A 24,084-nucleotide genomic window follows, 5' to 3' on the forward strand; every position below is an offset into this window, starting at 1 on the left:
AAGGTTTTCATGCGTCTACTATTTCAAACTCCTGCTGCTATTGTTCGAGACCATTCAGCACTTTCAGAACCAATAACCTCAAACAAATTAGACACAAAATTACGATCTGAAGTAATAACCCCCAAAATGCCCTCTAAGAAATATACTGTAGATGATGACAGTGTCCACTTCCCAAAGATCATCATAACCCATTTCAGTCAGAAATATAAGGCTTAAAAGCATAAAAGATAATAGTGCGGGAGATGAAAGCGCTACCATGGAGTGCTATCGCACAGCAAAGATCAACAACTCCATTCAAATTAAGTTGAAGGGCATTCACACACAATCTATGCTGCTTTCAAGCTTTTCGAGCAACTACTGTTCAACCTCCTGCTACTGTTGCTTTCGAACACAGATCAGCAAGCAATAACATCTGTACTTCTGGTGCTCGGCACATTGCGTCTCAGTACATTTTATAGATAGATAGATAGATACTTTATCTGTCCTTTCGGAAATTTGTTTTGTGCACAGCAGTCATCAGGATATACATAAAACATATGGAAACAAACAGATCACCCAGTACATAGACAATAAAGAAACAATGCCAACAGAAGGCCACCAGTCATAGTTCCAAGAGGTATCACATCACATTTTATGCACGGAACTGAGATGGGGCCTGCTTGTTCATAAGTCCTATACTTCTGGGAACAAACGATCTTGAGGCCCTAGCCTGCAGGGAAGGTACCATGTACCGTCGCCCTGATGGTAAAAGATGGTATTGGCTGTGTAACGGGTGTGTATTGTCCCTAGTAATAGCTTTTATGTTTATTTACAGTACTGCAGGTGTTACAAAGTGGTATTTCTGTGGACACATCCAATGACTCATTCACAATTCTCTTTTTCCTTTGCCAAATGGAAACAGAGATCTTTTTTAAACACTTCTCCTATTAGTAAAAACTGCTTCACAAGAACAATGCTTGTGTAACTATAAGACATTAGCTGATTTTTAAATGCATGGACTACACGGTAATCAAAATACACAGGCGTGGGATGCTGCCTGCATCACATAGGGTGGTCTAATGTTGACTCTTTAGATTAACGAAACACGGAAAAAGTACCAAGGTTGTGGCACTGCGTCTTGAAATGTTTGAATGTTTGTCTGAGATGAGCCCTGAAAACAATGCTTTGATCGTGTGGATTACTGGCCTCGCTCTGTGCACCCTGTCTGTCAACAACACACCTGAGTAGCAACATGGACAGGTTTGGCGTTATGTTGAACTAAAAGGAGAACGAGACGATGAGGGAGAAAGCATGAAGGAGCGAGTGCATTCTCCGGCAGCGGCGGTCAGGCGCTCCGCTGCCGAGGGGAGGGGCCGGCGGCACCTGCCAGGGAAGGTGGGGGAATTAGATGAGGTCCATCCGACGGCCGCCAGTCCAGACGCCGCAACTGCCGATAACAGCCACGGCGGACCACCCTTTAGAAAATATATCTATATAATAATGTATATTATATATTATATGATATACTACGTATACTAATATAATACTATTATACTATATAATATAATATATCTGCGTATGTCGAATTTCCACTTCCTACTTCCATTCATCATCGCTGCCATATCAATGCCCCACGGTCACTGATCTGTAAAATCAAACTTAATTTAATTTGAGTCTGAGTTACAGACCCATAAGGGTCCATTTGGTTCCTAACTATCACTGGGGACCCCCTCAAACTCCACTCAAGGACCCCTAGGGGTCCCCGGACCCCACTTTGGGAACCACTGTAATGGATTTTGGGAGGCAGCTTTGCTATTCTTCAGATAGAGAGCAGGGTACAACTAGGGGACGTACATAAATGATCTATTCTTCAGATAGAGAGCAGGGTACAACTAGGGGACGTACATAAATGATCTATTCTTCAGATAGAGAGCAGGGTACAACTAGGGGACGTACATAAATGATCTATTCTACAGATAGAGAGCAGGGTACAACTAGGGGACGTACATAAATGATCTATTCTTCAGATAGAGAGCAGGGTACAACTAGGGGACGTACATAAATGATCTATTCTTCAGATAGAGAGCAGGGTACAACTAGGGGACGTACATAAATGATCTATTCTTCAGATAGAGAGCAGGGTACAACTAGGGGACGTACATAAATGATCTATTCTACAGATAGAGAGCAGGGTACAACTAGGGGACGTACATAAATGATCTATTCTTCAGATAGAGAGCAGGGTACAACTAGGGGACGTACATAAATGATCTATTCTTCAGATAGAGAGCAGGGTACAACTAGGGGACGTACATAAATGATCTATTCTTCAGATAGAGAGCAGGGTACAACTAGGGGACGTACATAAATGATCTATTCTACAGATAGAGAGCAGGGTACAACTAGGGGACGTACATAAATGATCTATTCTTCAGATAGAGAGCAGGGTACAACTAGGGGACGTACATAAATGATCTATTATTCAGATAGAGAGCAGGGTACAACTAGGGGACGTACATAAATGATCTATTCTTCAGATAGAGAGCAGGGTACAACTAGGGGACGTACATAAATGATCTATTCTTCAGATAGAGAGCAGGGTACAACTAGGGGACGTACATAAATGATCTATTCTACAGATAGAGAGCAGGGTACAACTAGGGGACGTACATAAATGATCTATTCTTCAGATAGAGAGCAGGGTACAACTAGGGGACGTACATAAATGATCTATTCTTCAGATAGAGAGCAGGGTACAACTAGGGGACGTACATAAATGATCTATTCTACAGATAGAGAGCAGGGTACAACTAGGGGACGTACATAAATGATCTATTCTACAGATAGAGAGCAGGGTACAACTAGGGGACGTACATAAATGATCTATTCTACAGATAGAGAGCAGGGTACAACTAGGGGACGTACATAAATGATCTATTCTTCAGATAGAGAGCAGGGTACAACTAGGGGACGTACATAAATGATCTATTCTACAGATAGAGAGCAGGGTACAACTAGGGGACGTACATAAATGATCTGTTCTTCAGATAGAGAGCAGGGTACAACTAGGGGACGTACATAAATGATCTATTCTACAGATAGAGAGCAGGGTACAACTAGGGGACGTACATAAATGATCTATTGCACTCAGTGAAATCTAAGATCTGTGATCCCAATGTAGATCAACTGTTATTCTTATTTAATTTAATTATAATTGGAAAGTTTGGGAGTACTTTTGCTAACTTTTGGACATGCCCAACATAGGGGCACCAGTCTGAAAGTGTATTGTTTCACAATATGTTGATATTGGCTTACCTTACATGACACTACTATAGTCCTGAGCAGGACCAGATGAGGAAAGACAACAGGCTGTGTCTCAAGTGTCTTGTAATATTAAATCTGTCTAAGCGGAAGCCACCCATACTAAACCATCCAGTGTACTGTATAAGAACCGTGAAGAGAATAACCCAGAGTGAACCAGAATGAAAAGTGACAAGGACACAGAAAAATTGATTTAGGGAACAACTAAAAGGCTGTTTTGATTGGAGACATTGGGAAATCTGTCTATCTGCAGTATCTGGAGTGTTCACTAGATGAATGACTACAGTTACACATGATTGCATCATTTATTGTCTACAGCTGGTTATCCCCACAAGCAAGATCAAAATCTATCCAAATAATAAATCATCATGTGGCACTAAGGACATAATAAAACATTATAAACGCAAGGAAACAGCTTTCAAAACACATAATGTGGAGCAATTAGACAGAAAAAGAGCTTTGGATCAAATTGAAGGAAGCAAATTTGGCTTCACCAGGTGTTGACACACACTATCTCCAACTAAACCTAATGTGAAAGACAATTAAATACATTATACAATGACCTAAACACTTTATTTACCAGATGTGTATCACAATTAGATAACTCTGGAAAGTGCACCAAATACTTTAAACTGAAAACATTTCAGTGCACAAATACTAAGAAAACGGCTTGGAAGAATTTGCAAATGAGCTATCAAGCTTTCAGTAGTCAATGTTCCTCTGCCATGGACAACTGCACATGCACACATACATGCACGCACATAAACACTACCCAAAATGCCATGTCCAAAAGAAAAAAGAAAAAGCAGGGATTTCAGACCAATATCCGTTGCATTGCAGAAGATGACATAATTTCTAAACATTAATCAGACCCAACACCTATGCTATCTTTTGAAAGGCTTTCAACACAACACAAACAGACATTTTGGTGTCAAAATGGTCCAGCAGGAACTGAAATAAGAGGTGCCGGCAGCAGCCAGCAAGATTCTATGGAACAATACTGTTTATTTTAATTACCAAAATTTCGACAGGCTGTCAAAATGTTGGTCAAATCATTGGTATGAGATACCCTGATGAAGACGATGAAAGAATGTATCTGTATTTGGCCGCTGACCCCCATCTGAAAATCTGTTGTTCCAGGGACCACCCAGAAGCAAAGATTTGAGTTAAAAACATTCACTGTGAAAGAATATATAAATTCAAAGAGTCGTGCCACATTTTCACGGATTTTCAAAAATAGCAGATCTACAAGCTCGTAGCGCGGCACTCGGTGCCGTGCTACGAGCTTGTAGATCTGCTATTTTTCAATAGCTAAAGCATAACATAATGCTTAAAACACCTGGGCATGTCATAATAGGCAAACATTCAGTGAAAAGAATAGATCTACAAGCTCACAGCATGTGATTTGGTGTAGAGAGGGAAAAAAGGAGGAGAACTATAGACCCGTTGGGGACCCCGTCAATGAAGTAATAGTTTATTTTTGTATTGCCTAAACCCTGAACTGAGATCATGCTTCCTTCAATGCATGAGGAGTGAACAGGTTGCTTTTTATCACCTGACAGGGTGATAACAACCTCCATGTACCAACATGGAGGTTACCCCCTTTTTATCACCTGACAGGGTGATAACAACCTCCATGTACCAACATGGAGGTTACCCCCTTTTTATCACCTGACAGGGGGTAACCTCCATGTACCAACATGGAGGTTACCCCCTTTTTATCACCTGACAGGGGGTAACCTCCATGTACCAACATGGAGGTTACCCCCTTTTTATCACCTGACAGGGGGTAACCTCCATGTACCAACATGGAGGTTACCCCCTTTTTATCACCTGACAGGGGGTAACCTCCATGTACCAACATGGAGGTTACCCCCTTCTTATCACCTGACAGGGGGTAACCTCCATGTACCAACATGGAGGTTGGTGCGAACAATGTGTTAGATAATAATCCTCTTGTGATTAAACGTGAGGATAACAAACATAAACAAATAAAACATAAGAAACTGGTTCACCATTTGACATAAAGTTGCTATTAGCCTGAGAATCAGATGAATCTTCAAGCTATTTTTTTTGCGGTGACAACGCAACCAACGGCTCATGAAACTCAATAAAAATCATTGTCATTACGATGTCATTACGTCAGAAATAAAAACATACAAAAAAAACGCGTGATTTTCCGGCCCCAACCAACTTCTGCTATAGCCATGCCTCCAGGACTACTCCTTAACTTCGTGAAGGACTGCCAGTTCTAAATCGATCTCTATTTCACCTTGAACAACAATTATGTTTTCTGATAACATTTTGATTCTGATGACTTTTTACATCACAAAACAATGCAGGCACGCTGACGAGAGGCGGGCTTGAGCCGTGTGGTGACCCTAGTGAGTGAGTTGTATACAGAAACTGGGAATCTTGTGACCGTAGGTCGCAGATTACTATCAAAACCTGCAAAAACTGTCAGTCAGTCCATCCATCCATCACACCTCCATATATGGTTGTCAGTCCGTCGCGCCTCATGACACGTCATGCCACCATATATGGCCGTCAGTCCATCACGCCTCGTGACACGCTCCATATATGGCCGTCTCCATGTATGAAGATCACAACACTGACCTCATCAAATCCTGGATAGCCATACATGGAGAAGATATCATCTAGATCTGCATATATGGAGCTGGCCAGCAACTCTACATCTGACCTCAAACCATTAGATCTCCATATATGGAGCTGACCTGTTCTGACATTCCAGATGTTGATCCTTCCATCCCCACCCGTCCTTCCTCTTCGATGTCTTCCTTTTGACTGATACCTGTCCATTCAAACTCTAGACGGGCCTGCCTCAAAGTTATTGAGTGCCCGGCAGCCGTGCCCGGCAGCCAGCAAAAACTACAGTTCTCAACAGGCCCGAAAATTGAGCTGGCCCGAGGCCCCGCCTGGCCTTAGCAAATTGGAACACCTCAGGGTGGTTTTCTGGTAGACTACATTCTGTCAACAACGTCTCAATCTAAAAAAATGTTACTATGAAATGTATTTCTGCTCCAGAAGTTGCAAATGAAAAATGAAATGAACCTAAAATGTGATCAAAAAACTATTTTCTGATAACACAGAGGTCAGCGTCGTGAAACTGCCTGGGCCATAAAACCTCCTCCTCCTCTCTTCCACTGTCTGTTATCCAATGCAATCTCATCATGGCTATAGGGGCAGAGCCAGACATTAAGAGGGACAGGGGCTCTAGTGAAAGTATAGGGGCATAGCCAGACATTAAGAGGGACAGGGGCTCTAGTGAAAGTATAGGGGCATAGCCAGACATTAAGAGGGACAGGGGCATTAGTGAAAGTATAGGGGCATAGCCAGATGTTAAGAGGGACAGGGGCATTAGTGAAAGTATAGGGGCATAGCCAGATGTTAAGAGGGACAGGGGCTCTAGTGAAAGTATAGGGGCATAGCCAGACATTAAGAGGGACAGGTGCTCTAGTGAAAGTATAGGGGCATAGCCAGACATTAAGAGGGACAGGGGCATTAGTGAAAGTATAGGGGCATAGCCAGATGTTAAGAGGGACAGGGGCTCTAGTGAAAGTATAGGGGCATAGCCAGACATTAAGAGGGACAGGGGCTCTAGTGAAAGTATAGGGGCATAGCCAGATGTTAAGAGGACAGGGGCTCTAGTGAAAGTATAGGGGCATAGCCAGATGTTAAGAGGGACAGGGGCTCTAGTGAAAGTATAGGGGCATAGCCAGATGTTAAGAGGGACAGGTGCTCTAGTGAAAGTATAGGGGCATAGCCAGACGTTAAGAGGGACAGGTGCTCTAGTGAAAGTATAGGGGCAGAGCCAGACATTAAGAGGGACAGGTGCTCTAGTGAAAGTATAGGGGCAGAGCCAGATGTTAAGAGGGACAGGTGCTCTAGTGAAAGTATAGGGGCATAGCCAGACGTTAAGAGGGACAGGTGCTCTAGTGAAAGTATAGGGGCAGAGCCAGACGTTAAGAGGGACAGGTGCTCTAGTGAAAGTATAGGGGCAGAGCCAGACATTAAGAGGGACAGGTGCTCTAGTGAAAGTATAGGGGCATAGGCATTGCAGAAGTGGGTTGGGAGAAAAAAGATCACATCCGTGTGAAGTAAGGGGCACTCTCTGATGTCGTCATACATCATCCAATAAATAATGAATATACTTCATGAATTAATTTATTTGTTATTGTTCCAAAATTATTATCTTTTAACCATGATACAATGTTTAAAAAAAACTTGATCTTTTCATCATGACCATGTAAGATGACAACTGGAATATATATATATATATATATATATAATTAAAACAGTTGCACTGTATAGAAAAGCCGATTTGCTCAGACACACATTCATTGTCAATGGCATTTCATGTTTGTGTTAGGTAAATAGCCGATTTGCTCGTCTACATATGACGTAAATTTCCCTTTCATTGTCAATGGCATTTAATGTTTGTGTTTCCACAAAAAGCCGATTTGTTCAGACACATAATATGACGTACATTCTCCTTTCATTGCCAATGGCAAATGTGACAAGAGTTCAGGACAACAAAGCTGTATATAGGAGGGGCTAGCGCCCCTCAAGAAAAGAAGAGGTGTGTGTCAAGCTAATGGGAACTGTTGGGAAAACACTGAGGCATAGAGGTTCACATTATGGTTCTGCTGCTGCATGACAAAGTGATGCTTCCCTGCCTCAGGCTTCTTTGTCATGTGCCCAGGAAATGCAAATGGAGCCTTTAATTATTCCCTCTCTCTTTGGTGTGGCTGGGCACTGAGTGAAATATGTTGCTAGTATAGTGTCCGGGGGATTTGGCAGCCAGTCGTTTGGAGACACTGGCGGACCTCTGAATGGGCGGAATGACCTCCACATGTAACAGATTGGACCGCGAGTGTCCCAAGGCTAGATTCATACAGCCTGCCGCTTGGCTTAACTGGACAGTGACGAGCTTTTTTGGTTTCGCCCCACACAGCCATACTGTTAATAGCTCATTAGAAGGAGGGAGGGAAGCAGACAGACACACACACACACACACACACACACACACACACACACACACACACACACACACACACAGACACACACCCCCCCTGTGGGGTTATACACAGGCAACACTGTGACAGTGAGCATGCAGGCATAGAGTCACTGAGAATGAGACACTCCAGAGCGACAATCAGCACACAGAGAGAGAGAGAGAGAGAGAGAGAGAGAGAGAGAGAGAGAGAGATACTTTTGCTATTCATATTGTACAAATATTCTACCTTTTTATTTGCATTTATCTTAATTGTTTTTATTTTTTACTAGAGATGTCATTGTTACCAGCTTTGGCACCATTGTAAGGAATGCAGACATGACTGTCATGCCAATAAAGAAATATTGAATTCAACATTTTAATGTAATTAATTGAGAGGGAGCGAGTGAGCGAGAGAGACATTAATGTCAGTTTGGAGAGTACACACACACACACACAGCAAAGTTCTGAGTGTTAATTTAACTCCAAGGGTGTAGGTTATAATATAACTAAATCAACCCTTGCATTTGGTTCCATTTGTACAATTAACACCCTGATTTTACAGTGTACAGTAAGTGCACCAACTGCCTGTGGTTTTGTACTGTATTTACGCTACATGTGTGTTCATGTGAGTCTCATATATTTGCTCATCCACGAATATAGGGAAGTACACATTGGAAGAAAGCCAGATATGACCTTTAAGATGGAAATGCCAGAACGCAATGAAATGTTTGTGTCTCTGCAGCTTCCAGACAGCAATTATTTCTTGGTGTGTGTGTGTGTGTGTGCGTGCGTGTGTGTGTGTGTGTGTGTGTGTGTGCGCGTGTGTGTGTGTGTGTGTGTGTGTGTGTGTGTGTGTGTGTGTGTGTGTGTGTGTGTGTGTGTGTGTGTGTGTGTGTGCGCGCGCGCGTATGTGCATGCGTGTTTGTGTTTAGACAGACAAACAAAAAAGGCCCGGTCAATAATATAGTGAGAATAGACCTCCTCTGTAATAAATAATTTGAGGTGGAAGTGAAACTAAAACAACATATTGCACTTAGAGAGTGCAGATGAAAGAACTCCATGCTGCTGTGAGTGACTCACTGCCCGTATGGAAGTATAAAAAAGGGCCTCACACTTTGTAATAATTTAAATATATACTTCACACACTTTAATTACAAGTGAAGTGTGCGGTGCGGCAAAGTCCTTTTGTAAGAGTTGCTTCCCATACACACCAGTCTCTGGGTGAAAAAAAGAAAGAAAAGAAAAGCTCTGCTTTACTTATTCTCATCTCTCCTCCCCTCTGCAAAGAGATGACCGATGACACATAAAGGTGGATGCTTCACAGTGATGAAGGCATTGTTAAATGTGCAAAAACCATTTCATTTGCACCTTAATCAGGAAAATATGCAATCCGCCTCTTCTTCATTAAGCCTGTGGTTGCCAAGGGACCCTCATCATATACATCTTGGATCTATACAGTACCTTGCTTAACACCCTGAGCGCACAGGACGGAGTTCTCCGCTCTATCAATTAGTAACGCCCAGCGCTCAAGACGGAGATTGATCAAAAGGACGGAGAATTATAAATATCAAAACTGATCGCGTCGCTCCACAGGCTGGGAGCGTCTGTTGCGCAACATTCGATGTTGCGCAACAGTGGGACGTCATCGAAAATGTCCCCCCCCCCCTGTTTAGCCGACGAGATGGAAAATCTTAAAACGTGAATAACTCTTGATCTAAATCATTCCGTCCAATTCTAAGAAAAGATTATGTGTTAGACGGCCCACCGCGGTCCCGTCGCTTGTCACGATAGAATGAATCATACCTCCTGTTGTTGTCGATCGCCTCTAGAGTGTTTGGGCTACATCTAGCTACTTCAGCCACATCCAGGATAACATCCGGTCCGTCGCTAAATGTTCTCCACTGCTATAAATCTCTGGGCGCTATGATTTAATGGATTAAATAACCCCGGGCGTTCGGGGTGTTAATTGAATCAGCTCCGTGCAGTGAGTGGGATTATCCACCCACTCACTGACAATGAGACATGAACAAATACACTTTCAATTCATTCTCCAGGTATTTCCTTTTGACAATCAAGCTGCCTAGCGAATTTCTTTTTTTCTGTCTTGGTTAGTTGGCTGCTTTACATGCACAGATTTGAGGTATCCTAGTTTTTTGAGGCACTAATACATTGTATTCTTTGCACGCTACTTATATGCACAGTTACTGTACCTCGTTTCCTGACTAGGGAACATTTACTATCCCACAACTTGCATCTGCTAAATGCCCACATTCGAAACGGCATCATTTAATACAAATGCGGATGGCTCTGACGCAAGAAGAGAAAACACACGATACAGTACAAGCACGTAGTAGACAAGATAAAAATGGACACATTCCTTGTGTGCAAGAAACCTTCACTTTAGCTCTGCTTCCGTGGTCTCACCTATGATGGAAATAAGCTATCTCTTTATACCCACTGGTGCATACATGGATGGAGTGGCAACATCTGCTACAGGGCAGAGCAGTAATGTACTCGATGTCTGGATGATTTTCATCCTGAGTGATCCTATCAGCTTTCCTGACGATTCTCTCACAGCACGAGAGCTACTAGAAGGAAGCTCTATAAAACCGGTGATTTTGTTTGCCGTCTCAACAACACGATCGTTGCGTGGAGCATGACATAAAAGAGAAAGGTAAGAGCACTTTCAATCACTGTACGGTAGAAGTTACACGACAGCTGGAGAGTTTCCAAAATATTTCAACCGACTTCCGTCAGGCCTTATTTAACACGATTTTTAACACGTGTACGCCACTTAGCGTCATTAAAAACTGTCACACCTACAGTAGCTTGAAATGATTTACAGCCTTCCCAATGACATCATTAATGAGCCAGGGTTCCAAGCGGACTACCGATTGGCTAATGTCAAAGATCACCTTTTCACCCACGTATCTGTCCGTCCAAGCCATGTAACGTTTTGTGTTTGTACACTCCGGCTTACCGTAGTCCTTTGGCACCACCACAGTGTACAGGCAGGTGCGCGCACTGCTGTAGTTGCCGGGGTAACCAGGAGACAGGACGACACCCTCCAAGCTTGAATACTGTCCACCGCAAGGGGCTGAGAGAGAGTGAGAGAGACAGAGAGAAACGGAGAGAAAGAGAGTCAGAGAGAGAGAGAGAGAGAGAGAGAGATAAACAGAGAGAAACAGAGACAGACAAAGACAAATATTATAGTATTATAAGGACAACAATTCAGCAACATTAACCCCAAAAAGGATTACCAACATTAAAGTAGTGTGTGTGTGTGTGTGTGTGTGTGTGTGTGTGTGTGTGTGTGTGTGTGTGTGTGTGTGTGTGTGTGTGTGTGTGTGTGTTTGTTTGCTTGCGCGTGTGTGAGAGAGGGAGAGAGAGACACAGAGGGGAAGGATGAAGCAAAGAGTGTAAGATTCCATTTATTTTTTACTGTCTCCTCTCTCCTCGCTGTTTCAGTCACTCTTAAATTACTTTTCTTGTCTGATTGGGGTTTGTTGCAAGACGTCCCTGGTGTTTTCCAGAGTGAAATTGCAATGTTTTCCAAGTGTCCCTCTGCGTTTACCCTGCAGAGACACGGCCTGCATCTTCTCCTCTGCTCAAGGCCCTACAAACTGGTCTCTCTCTCTGTGCGTGCGTGCGTGCGTGCGTGTGTGCGTGCGTGCGTGCGTGCGTGCGTGCGTGCGTGCGTGCGTGCGTGCGTGCGTGCGTGCGTGCGTGCGTGCCAGCGAGCTATTTTCCATCAAACGTACAGTGTATGCATGTGTAAGTATTTCGTGACTAATCATGCATGTGTCTGTACAGTCAAGGTGAGTCCAGCAAGGATAGTATTGGTTAAATTAAAGATTTTTATAGTACTAAACCAACGCATGCATGAATTACTTCTGTGCAGCGATCATGAGTCCTCAATTAATCACACGTGTTAACATGTGTCACATGGTGTCACACTCACAATAGCTCATCTACAAGCTTGTATAAGCTAGCTGCTCTATAAAGAAAAGTGTGGTGTGATTCTGTAGGACTCAGCAGGAAGCTAGCGGTCTATAAGAAGGTCAGTGTCAATGTGTGTGTGTCTGTGTGTCCGGAGCTAATCTTTCAAATCATTGGACCAATCAGCGGCAAAAATAAGTACCTCCATATATAAATAAAACGTTTGTATAACTAAAGTTGTTTTTGCCCACAGTTTGAGTCATATCATAGAGGTTGATCATCTACAACTTACTGTATGTCAGAGATGACTGATGACATGAAGACCACTCTATCCAGATCTATCCACACTAGCATGGATATTTTGCAAAACGCACCTACCGGTATACGTTGGGGTAGACAACCCCAACGTATAGACAACAGAGATTTGTAGACAACAGAGATTTGGAGAAATGATAACGTCACAGCTCAATTTGCATATGCCCATTGTTGCTTGTGCCTGGAAACTACAACGACGAGTATAAAACTGTAGAGTTTAATACTGTAGCATCGTTGCATCAACCGCACCACGTCACCAGCGGGCAGATATTACCAAATGCTACTTAGTAGTTCAGTTAGTAGTTCACTGCTTCCGAGGTTTAATGTCCGCCATATGTGACGGTTTTGGAAAAGCTCTATCTGTGACCTCCCTCTTTAATGTAGCACCGGATGGCCCCGGGACGCTGTCACATAGCATTGCCATTCAGAATCGGGTGAAACGGTCTATTTTACACAACACAGCGGTTTAAAATCGTGTTTGTGCCGGATTTAACAGACGTACGTTCCTGATCTGCTGCTGTTCGGGAATGCATTCCTGTGTTTCTCAGTGTTTTTCTGCGCGTACAGTTGGAGGCCATCGATATTGTCCTTTTTTTTTTGCTGAGGTTTGCGTGATCTGCGCAAAAGGACAGTTAACCCATTCTGGGCGGGAACCCCTTTTGGTGTTTTAAACATTATGTTATAATTTAGCTATTGAAAAATAGCAGATCTACAAGCTCATAGCGCGCCACCGAGTGGCGCGCTATGAGCTTGTAGGTCTGCTATTTTTGAAAAATCGTGAAAATATGTATTTCAGAAAACTGGAGGATTTAGAAGATTTTTTTTAAATTTTGAGGTCAGGCCTAAATGGGTCAAATGATAAGGGACAATATCGATGGAACCCAACTGTATGTGTGTACGGAAATATCCCGAGTCCGAGACATTGGAGCGACTGTTCCAAATGTGGATTCCAAGATGCACATGATTAGAAGTGGGGTTTTAACTCCCGCGCGCGCTTCATCTATTGCCTCGGCTCCTGTTTGTCTTTTGCTCCGTTCCGTCTCCAGATGTCAGTGTTTACCAATGCAGATGGGCTTGGCCTTGTTCCAGCTGGGCTTGCTGTCTCCCCCCATGATGCACGTGAGGGTGGGGTCCCCCTCCAGCGTGTACCCGCTGTCGCAGTAGTAGGTGACGGTGGAGCCCAGCTTGAGGTCGGCGCCCACCCGAGTGCCGTTCCGCACCGCCCCGGGCTCGAAGCAAGACTCCCTGGGGTTCTCTGTGTGGGAAAGGTAAACACAATGGAACATCAGCGGAGGTGATGATTGAATACACTTTGCTTTTCCCATGCTTCGTTCCGTTTGTGTGTGCGTGCGTGCGTGCGTGCGTGCGTGCGTGCACACTGTGACGGTTCCATTCTTTCCACTTTTCTTTTTTTCCCCCTGTCCTTCCCTCACTGCGTCCTCCGTCCCTTCCTACCTGCCCATCACTCAGTATGAGCTTTCCTCCATCTGCCAATCACTATCTTAGTTGCCACCAGGTATGTTTCCACATAATCAGGAGTTTGTCTTTTGGTGCAGGTTGCTGCATGAATGTGTAATCTATACTGCAGGTTGAATGTGTTATCTATACTGCAGGTTGCATCATGAATGTGTTATCTATACTGCAGGTTGAATGTGTTATCTATACTGCAGGTTGCATCATGAATGTGTTATCTATACTGCAGGTTGAATGTGTTATCTATACTGCAGGTTGCATCATGAATGTGTTATCTATACTGCAGGTTGAATGTGTTATCTATACTGCAGGTTGCATCATGAATGTGTTATCTATACTGCAGGTTGAATGTGTTATCTATACTGCAGGTTGCATCATGAATGTGTTATCTATACTGCAGGTTGCTACATGAATGTGTTATCTATACTGCAGGTTGAATGTGTTATCTATACTGCAGGTTGCATCATGAATGTGTTATCTATACTGCAGGTTGCTACATGAATGTGTTATCTATACTGCAGGTTGCTGCATGAATGTGTTATCTATACTGCAGGTTGCTGCATGAATGTGTTATCTATACTGCAGGTTGCTACATGAATGTGTTATCTATACTGCAGGTTGCTGCATGAATGTGTTATCTATACTGCAGGTTGCTGCATGAATGTGTTATCTATACTGCAGGTTGCTACATGAATGTGTTATCTATACTGCAGGTTGCTGCATGAATGTGTTATCTATACTGCAGGTTGCAGCATGAATGTGTTATCTATACTGCAGGTTGCAGCATGAATGTGTTATCTATACTGCAGGTTGCTACATGAATGTGTTATCTATACTGCAGGTTGCTACATGAATGTGTTATCTATACTGCAGGTTGAATGTGTTATCTATACTGCAGGTTGCTACATGAATGTGTTATCTATACTGCAGGTTGCTACATGAATGTGTTATCTATGCTGCAGGTTGAATGTGTTATCTATACTGCAGGTTGCTGCATGAATGTGTTATCTATACTGCAGGTTGCATCATGAATGTGTTATCTATACTGCAGGTTGAATGTGTTATCTATACTGCAGGTTGCTGCATGAATGTGTTATCTATACTGCAGGTTGCATCATGAATGTGTTATCTATACTGCAGGTTGAATGTGTTATCTATACTGCAGGTTGCTACATGAATGTGTTATCTATACTGCAGGTTGCTACATGAATGTGTTATCTATACTGCAGGTTGCTGCATGAATGTGTTATCTATACTGCAGGTTGCTGCATGAATGTGTTATCTATACTGCAGGTTGAATGTGTTATCTATACTGCAGGTTGAATGTGTTATCTATACTGCAGGTTGCATCATGAATGTGTTATCTATACTGCAGGTTGCATCATGAATGTGTTATCTATACTGCAGGTTGCATCATGAATGTGTTATCTATACTGCAGGTTGCATCATGAATGTGTTATCTATACTGCAGGTTGCAGCATGAATGTGTTATCTATACTGCAGGTTGCAGCATGAATGTGTTATCTATACTGCAGGTTGCAGCATGAATGTGTTATCTATACTGCAGGTTGCTGCATGAATGTGTTATCTATACTGCAGGTTGCAGCATGAATGTGTTATCTATACTGCAGGTTGCAGCATGAATGTGTTATCTATACTGCAGGTTGCAGCATGAATGTGTTATCTATACTGCAGGTTGCTGCATGAATGTGTTATCTATACTGCAGGTTGCAGCATGAATGTGTTATCTATACTGCAGGTTGCTGCATGAATGTGTTATCTATACTGCAGGTTGCAGCATGAATGTGTTATCTATACTGCAGGTTGCAGCATGAATGTGTTATCTATACTGCAGGTTGCTGCATGAATGTGTTATCTATACTGCAGGTTGAATGTGTTATCTATACTGCAGGTTGCTACATGAATGTGTTATCTATACTGCAGGTTGCTACATGAATGTGTTATCTATACTGCAGGTTGCTACATGAATGTGTTATCTATACTGCAGGTTGCTGCATTAATGTGTTATCTATACTGCAGGTTGCTACATGAATGTGTTATCTATACTGCAGGTTGCTACATGAATGTGTTATCTATACTGCAGGTTGCTGCATTAATGTGTTATCTATACTGCAGGCTGCTACATGAATGTGTTATCTATACTGCAGGTTGCTACATGAATGTGTTATCTATACTGCAGGTTGCTACATGAATGTGTTATCTATACTGCAGGTTGCTGCATTAATGTGTTATCTATACTGCAGGCTGCTACATGAATGTGTTATCTATACTGCAGGTTGCTGCATTAATGTGTTATCTATACTCCCGTTCTGAAAGTACACTAGACTAGATATGTTCAGAACGCAGCCAAGCAGCATTGCTATACTTTGCACGTTTGCACCATGCGGACACGTAAGGTTTGTATCTGTAACCTTTCAGAAGGACGGAAGGACCATATGCATATTTGATGTTAAGAATACAGTGAATAATGACAATATACATACATTTACACAAATTAAATATCTATGAAACATTAAACTCAAGCCAAGTGTAGAAAACCACATACAAACAATATAGAGGTTATGGTATATAAATTAACATGATTTTCTGCTGTTGCTGTATTAGGCTATGTGCAGTACATTAACTGTAGACACATTCTGCATTTAGTAAACAGGATATACAGTACATAGATCTTCCTTCCTCCGCATTACTTAATTTATAAGAAGTCTACACAATTAAGAGAATGCAGAATAATTGTTATTTTGTATGGAATTGTGGACAAAATTGTATCCATTGGCAACAAAATATTCAAGGTTTTAGGTCTGAATGGTGAGTGGGGTCAAATGGTGGGGCCGTGGCTCGACTGCTGAATAAATAACCGATATGAAAAGGCTTGCAAACCACTGGTCTACTGTATGAAGGTACTGTAGCGTGGTTTGGGCTTCAGGACGCAGTGCATATCTCTGCTGGTGGGAAGAAACCACATAACTCCAAAATGTTCATTTTTCAGGAAATTGTTAATATATATTTTTCAGGAAATGAAGAAAACCTTCAATTTTTAAAACAATGCTAATCATCAAAGTTGGTGTTGTGACTTTATATATTGTCAATTACAGTACTTGCATGAGAGCAGGAGAGGTGGTTGAGTTTAGCAGACTGTTTGAGGGTCCAATGGAGTTAAGAGGTTTTGTCCCCGACTCCCACGCAGCGCTTTTTTACTACTTTTCATTGGTTCAATATTTTCAAAACATATGTTCAATAGCACAAATTTTTATGCAAAAAACCTAAAAAATTAAAGAGTTAAGATGTTTCCTCCCGACAGCAACGATATGGTAGTGAATGTATGGAGGTAGTGTATGTGCTGTTAGGAGCCAGTGTACTGTATGGTAGTGAATGTATGGAGGTAGTGTATGTGCTGTTAGGAGCCAGTGTACTGTATGTATGGTAGTGAATGTATGGAGGTAGTGTATGTGCTGTTAAGAGCCAGTGTAATGTATGGTAGTGAATGTATGGAGGTAGTGTATGTGCTGTTAGGAGCCAGTGTTCTGTATGGTAGTGAATGTATGGAGGTAGTGTATGTGCTGTTAAGAGCCAGTGTAATGTATGGTAGTGAATGTATGGAGGCAGTGTATGTGCTGTTAGGAGCCAGTGTTCTGTATGGTAGTGAATGTATGGAGGTAGTGTATGTGCTGTTAGGAGCCAGTGTACTGTATGTATGGTAGTGAATGTATGGAGGTAGTGTATGTGCTGTTAGGAGCCAGTGTAGTGTATGGTAGTGAATGTATGGAGGTAGTGTATGTGCTGTTAGGAGCCAGTGTATTGTATGGTAGTGAATGTATGGAGGTAGTGTATGTGCTGTTAGGAGCCAGTGTAGTGTATGGTAGTGAATGTATGGAGGTAGTGTATGTGCTGTTAGGAGCCAGTGGACTGTATGGTAGTGAATGTATGGAGGTAGTGTATGTGCTGTTAGGAGCCAGTGTAGTGTATGTATGGTAGTGAATGTATGGCGGTAGTGTATGTGCTGTTAGGAGCCAGTGTACTGTATCGTAGTGAATGTATGGAGGTAGTGTATGTGCTGTTAGGAGCCAGTGTATTGTATGTATGGCAGCACGGACAGACAGGCAGCTGATTGAGAGTGACATTGCTCCGGCCCAAGGTCTGCTGACTGCACACACCTGTCCGTCACACAAGACTTCCACTGTGCAGTCAACTAGAGAAGACAATGCACAGCACAGCACACGCCAGCTCTCTATTCCTTACAGATAACACACACACACGCACGCACACGCGCGTGCGCACGCACACTCTGACATATCAATCACCACCCTTGAGGTCACGAGAGCAATGTCTTGACAAATCGAGCACCACATGCTGTTGTCAGGTAGAAGATGTCCACATGAAAGCAACCCTATCCAATTTAGTATCCCTCACATCTCAAAAAACGTACTGTTGGCCAAGCGCTCCGGGCAATTCAGCCTGGCAGCAAAACAGCATACGTATTATTATTAAGCACTTTTTCAACCTGGCATCCCTATTTTGGGTAGGTCCTTACACAAAGCTCACAACACGTCATGCTGTGTGACCTTGTATTGGCTATTTCTGCTGACTGATCTGCTATATTGGCCTCTTATTATAATGCCCAGAATAGGGAGGGATGCTAGGATTCATGTGCTTAAGTTGTTATAAAATACCTCCCTTTCAACTCACAACATAAAATGGAATTAAATGAAAAAGAAAAAAGGGAAAAAAAAATCTTTATGTTTAGCAACTCCAAAGAAAATAGCATATACTGTACAAACTGCACTGCCACCAAATTGTCCAAATTCAGCAAGGTGGGCTTCCGAGCTCGGTGGCTGTGGTATATGATATGCTGAACGTGTGCCCTGCACAACCTCTGCAGAATGACAAGGCCCTGTTGTTGATCATAGTGGATGTTGGATGTCATCCTTCACGGTTGGGCAGAAGTGCTGGGCACAAGGTCTGCTGTCTGTCTGTCTGTCTGTCTGTCTGTCTGTCTGTCTGTCTGCGTGTCTGTCTGTCTGTCTGTCTGTCTGTCTGTCTGTCTGTCTGTCTGTCTGTCTGTCTGTCTGTCTGTCTGTCTGTCTCCACAAGCCAAGGCAGGTCAGTGCTCGGGTTGCACAAAACCATTTATTCAATGGTTGCCCTTAAATGCCTTAAAACTTAAAAGTGAGTTGCATAAAATCACCATAAGGATTTCCTTAGGATATTGGATAGGGCATATGGCTTTGATCTCAAAGCGTTTCCCCTACTTAGCTACTTTAGGTTTTCCCTAATGTGTTGCTGGAAGGTCCTTGGAAACCATTTTCCTCAGAAAAGTTTAAAGGACTCATATTAGTCTCTTAAAGAGATGAAATAATGAGTGGAAGATAAAACAATGACTGAATTGGGGGTGATTGAAGAGTAGGAGGAGATGCCAAGACACATCTTGTGTGCCAAGACACATTCTTGGGACAGAGAAAATCCACTGGATACTGTGAGTGATGAGCAACTTGTTTTTAGAGAGTATAGATTTGGACGTCAGTCTATCTTCAAAATCAAGACCTTGAATGCCTACTGGTCCAGACATTGATTTATTTTTGTATTCACTTTGTTGTCCATTTTGCAGAAGATGACTATAATGCTATCACTTTAAAGTTAAAAGATAATGCAAGTGAAGCTTAATCTAACCTTTCTTTTTCTATTTCTAAGTGGTGCAACCACTTCATTAAGGAGCTATGTGGGTCCCTGGCTGGGTCTGCCTGAGCATGAAAATAGCGTTTGGTTTGTTTTCACAACCAAGTGTCACTGTTGCGCAGCCTAACACACGCACAGCCACAGCCACAGCCACAGCCACACACACACACACACACACACACACACACACACACACACACACACACACACACACACACACACACACACACACACACACACACACACACACACACACACACACACACACACACACACACACACACACACAAACTGTATATATGATGATTTCGGGTGTAACAGTACAGTACAGTACAGTGACAGTACAGTACAGTACAGGGACCCCCTGGGGACCCCCACATGGTAACTCTGTAATTTCTCAACCGTTTCAGACGCAGGGCGGCTCGCGGGAACCGGCCCGGCCCCCTGGGCGACCCCCCCAGGGACCGCCACACGGAGTTGCACCACTTACTTCACACGGGTGTGTAACGATAACATAAGTGGTCACATGTCATATTGTGACAGTATAACTACCGTGAACTTCTTAGTCTAGACACTTAGGCAAGGATACAACCTATAGGTTTTATTCAATGCTCCCAGCCTCCTACCGTAACAGTACAGTAGGCTACTCCTTAGCTTGGGAATATTTTGCTAAAAGGAGAAATTGAAACATCAGTTTGAGTCTTACAGTAGTTTACGTGCCATTCATCTGGGTGTGACCTCTCCCTTTCTTCTGTTAAAGAGGCAGAGCTTTATATAATACTACAAAATAATACCTCTATTTATTAAACAAGGTCACAAAGTGCTTTGCATAAAACTAAAAGAGAAAAAGAAAAAAACAAACTAATCAGCAACAAAACAAAACAAAACAATAACCTCATGCTTTACATAAAACTGAAAGAATGAAGATGAAATCTGCAACAGGAATAAAACAATGTGCTTTACATAAAAGTGAAGAAATAACAAAATAACCTTGGGGCACTCCACACATTTTAAGGGGAAGCATGGATACAAAAAAACTATTTTGGGGGTGGTTATAGCTGGCACCAAAATACAGACATATAGACAGTATAATAGCAAGGAGGTTCGTCACAGGATTTAACCTGGCTCGCCCAGTGTTACTTAAGCAGTTTGTGTGACAGGTGTCACCCGTTCCGTTTGTGAAAATGCAATGTGAAAGAAGAAAAAGATCCTAGAGTGTGATAATGTGCAGACAGACAGACAGATAGATAAGCAAAGTGAGAGAATGCATGTGCATGCAATGTTGTTTCTGCATCTTTCCATATGTGCCAGATACCAAATCTCAGCATAAACATGATCATATAAAAGCTGTTTTGGTTTTTTTATCAGTGACTTCCAGTCCACACGTCCCTATAGAATCTAATCAGACATGGTTAGAGAGAGAGAGAGAGAGCAGAGAGAGAGAGAGAGAGAGAGAGAGAGAGAGAGAGAGAGAGAGAGAGAGAGAGAGAGAGAGAGAGAGAGACATTACTTTAGAAGGGCTGACAGCAACAGCTTTCAAAATGGATATTTTAGTGGCAGGCGGGCTGACCAAACACGAGCCAGGCCAACTCGTCAGCCCACTGTTCTCTCTCCAAATGAAGCCAAAACCACAGCCAAAACATGCCTTAACGTCGTGTTGTTTGCCTGAAACGGAGGCAGTAATTTATGTATTATTTGGTTACGGTTCATTAGTGTAGAGAATTGGAAGCAGAGAGAGGGAGTTTTTGCTGAGGCACACGCTGGGTCCATCTGCTCAGCCAGATTGGCCCTACAGTATCACACACTGCACTTAATATTGTGGGAAATGAGTTAAGGGGTGGCTTGCGGTTAGAACGTGTTAGTGAAAAAACACTAGTGCTTTTCACCCCATTTGTGTACAGTCTGCAAATGGACTGGGCTATATTCCATATAGGTTCCCGAAGAGGTCGAACTGCTTATGTAGAACTAATGATTTGCTCATGAGCCAAGAAGTGAGGAAACAGCAAGGAGCGGGCAGCGAGGGAGGGGTCAATCTGGGTCAGGTAAACGTTTGACATCTTACAATTAATCTAATTGTAGCTCTGAGATTCGGGGAGATTTAGGCACTATTCTCGTGTCTAATAGTTAAATATAAAATGTCTGTTAGCAGAATTACGGCTTTAACGGATCACGTGACACTACAACAGGCAATATATGGGAATGTTCTTTTAAGCCCAACACACAAGGAAACACAGATTCCTTAAACTCGTCTAGCCATGGTTCACATGACGCTCGTACCTCTCGAGCGTCATGGCTTAACTCCCGCCTGTTTTACGCGATCGCTACATTTACAGTGAAAACGTGTACATAAACATGCATATTTCAAATATAAAGTACGCACCACGTGGGCCACGGGTGTTAGAAATTAGCTTGTACAGCGATTAGCACTGCTGCATTCCACGTTGTTTAATAAAAGGCATTTTTATCCAAGCTGGTTTTTTTTGCCGTAGGCTTTCAACTACGCGCCCCTATCGGTCGGGACGAGTGTTGCACTCTGAAACACTGGGTGTGTTCGATATAGGCACGCTGAGCGCACTGCCACTACAAACTAATAGGCGAGTGCGCTCTCGGTGTGCAACTCTGAGTTTTCCGAACGCACCCCGTTTGAGAAAAATAGCCTGGGCGCTTGGATAAAAATGCCTATTATTAAACAACGCGGAATGCAGCAACGCTAATCGCTGTCCCAGAACATTTCTAACACCCGTGTCACACGTGGTGAGTACTTTATATTTTAAATCTGAATGTTTATGTAGACATTTTCACTGTAAATGTAGTGATCGCGTAAAACTGGCTTCAGTCATGTTTCAGGGCTAATACTAATAATCATGCAACCTGTTCGCAGACCACTATTACACCAGTGTAGGCTTAAACGTGAGTTCAGTACTAATTGGTGTAAAGTCTCTAATAAAGGCTTACTAGCTAGTTATTTTGTCATTTGTGCTAAGAAAAATTATAGCAGAACTTTGCCCGTATTGCATACAGACTGTTCTTAAAGTTGTATAGTTGCATACATTGACGTGAGTCATCCCCTCCAATGAACACTGGAATAAACAGAGAGATGCAGCCTACTAAAACACCAATATGAACAAGTACTGCTTAATGACTGAATCCAAAGGCAAACTTGGAGCACTCTATTCACTTACATGCTTTAATGAAGTGCAAACATTAAACTACTTTAATGTTTTTTCACGCACGTACGTGCGCACGTAGCACACACATGCACGCACGCACGCACAGACTCCCGTTCCCCTCTCTCTATCTCTTTAAGATGGAGACAGGAGCATCACAGCTTCGATACTGTGCTCCTTGCATAGACCTACCGGTATACTCCGTGCATTTGTTCCATGTGTCATAGCATGTGTGAATCGCAGATGGGGCTAGTGCAACCCAACACACACTGCCCTACAATACATGGTGGATTTGAGTTATCTCGTAATTGCCGTTGGCGATGTTGTAGTCGTTTGTTATATTCAATCAGTTTGTTGATGCCGTCAAAGTGATCTGCCATTCTAAGTAGAAGTTATAGTGCTGCCTAAGGGCTTGTGTAAATATTTAGTGATTTGGAGATACGTAAATTACACTGTGCGGTGCACCAGCTTTAATTTGAACAATGCGTATAAGTCTTGACTCAGAAGCTATTTTCGCTGGAGGTGGAGCACCAGGCTATAGGTGGGGAGCATAGTCTACCTTGCACATCAGTAACTAATTCACTGTCCCCCTGGCCCTCTCTAAACCAACATGACTGTCCCCCTGGCCCTCTCTAAACCAACATGACTGTCCCGCTGGCCCTCTCCGAACCAACATGACTGTCCCCCTGGCCCTCTCTAAACCAACATGACTGTCCCCCTGGCCCTCTCTAAACCAACATGACTGGCCCCCTGGCCCTCTCTAAACCAACATGACTGTCCCTCTGGCCCTCTCTAAACCAACATGACTGTCCCCCTGGCCCTCTCTAACCAACATGACTGTCCCCCTGGCCCTCTCTAAACCAACATGACTGTCCCCCTGGCCCTCTCTAAACCAACATGACTGTCCCCTGGCCCTCTCTAAACCAACATGACTGTCCCCCTGGCCCTCTCTAAACCAACATGACTGTCCCCCTGGCCCTCTCTAAACCAACATGACTGTCCCCCTGGCCCTCTCTAAACCAACATGACTGTCCCCCTGGCCCTCTCTAAACCAACATGACTGCCCCCCTGGCCCTCTCTAAACCAACATGACTGTCCCCCTGGCCCTCTCTAAACCAACATGACTGTCCCTCTCTAAACCAACATGACTGTCCCCCTGGCCCTCTCTAAACCAACATG

General features: G+C 43.1%; 1 protein-coding gene across 1 annotated transcript in view; it reads right to left on the reverse strand.

Annotated features, from left to right (window-relative positions):
* Positions 1-24,084, reverse strand: part of csmd2 (CUB and Sushi multiple domains 2) — a gene marked incomplete at its 3' end in the record, with an annotated part of 248,131 nt that overhangs the window by 138,649 nt on the left and 85,398 nt on the right. Inside the window, exons 23-24 of the mRNA XM_079522057.1 lie at positions 13,632-13,826; positions 11,298-11,414 (exon numbers count right to left, since the gene is read on the reverse strand). Of these exons, the coding sequence (XP_079378183.1) occupies positions 11,298-11,414; positions 13,632-13,826 (312 nt within the window). The remainder of the gene's footprint in view (positions 1-11,297; positions 11,415-13,631; positions 13,827-24,084) is intronic.

The sequence above is a fragment of the Electrona antarctica genome (assembly GCF_951216825.1).
Source record: "Electrona antarctica genome assembly, chromosome: 15".
Classification (NCBI taxonomy): domain Eukaryota; kingdom Metazoa; phylum Chordata; class Actinopteri; order Myctophiformes; family Myctophidae; genus Electrona; species Electrona antarctica.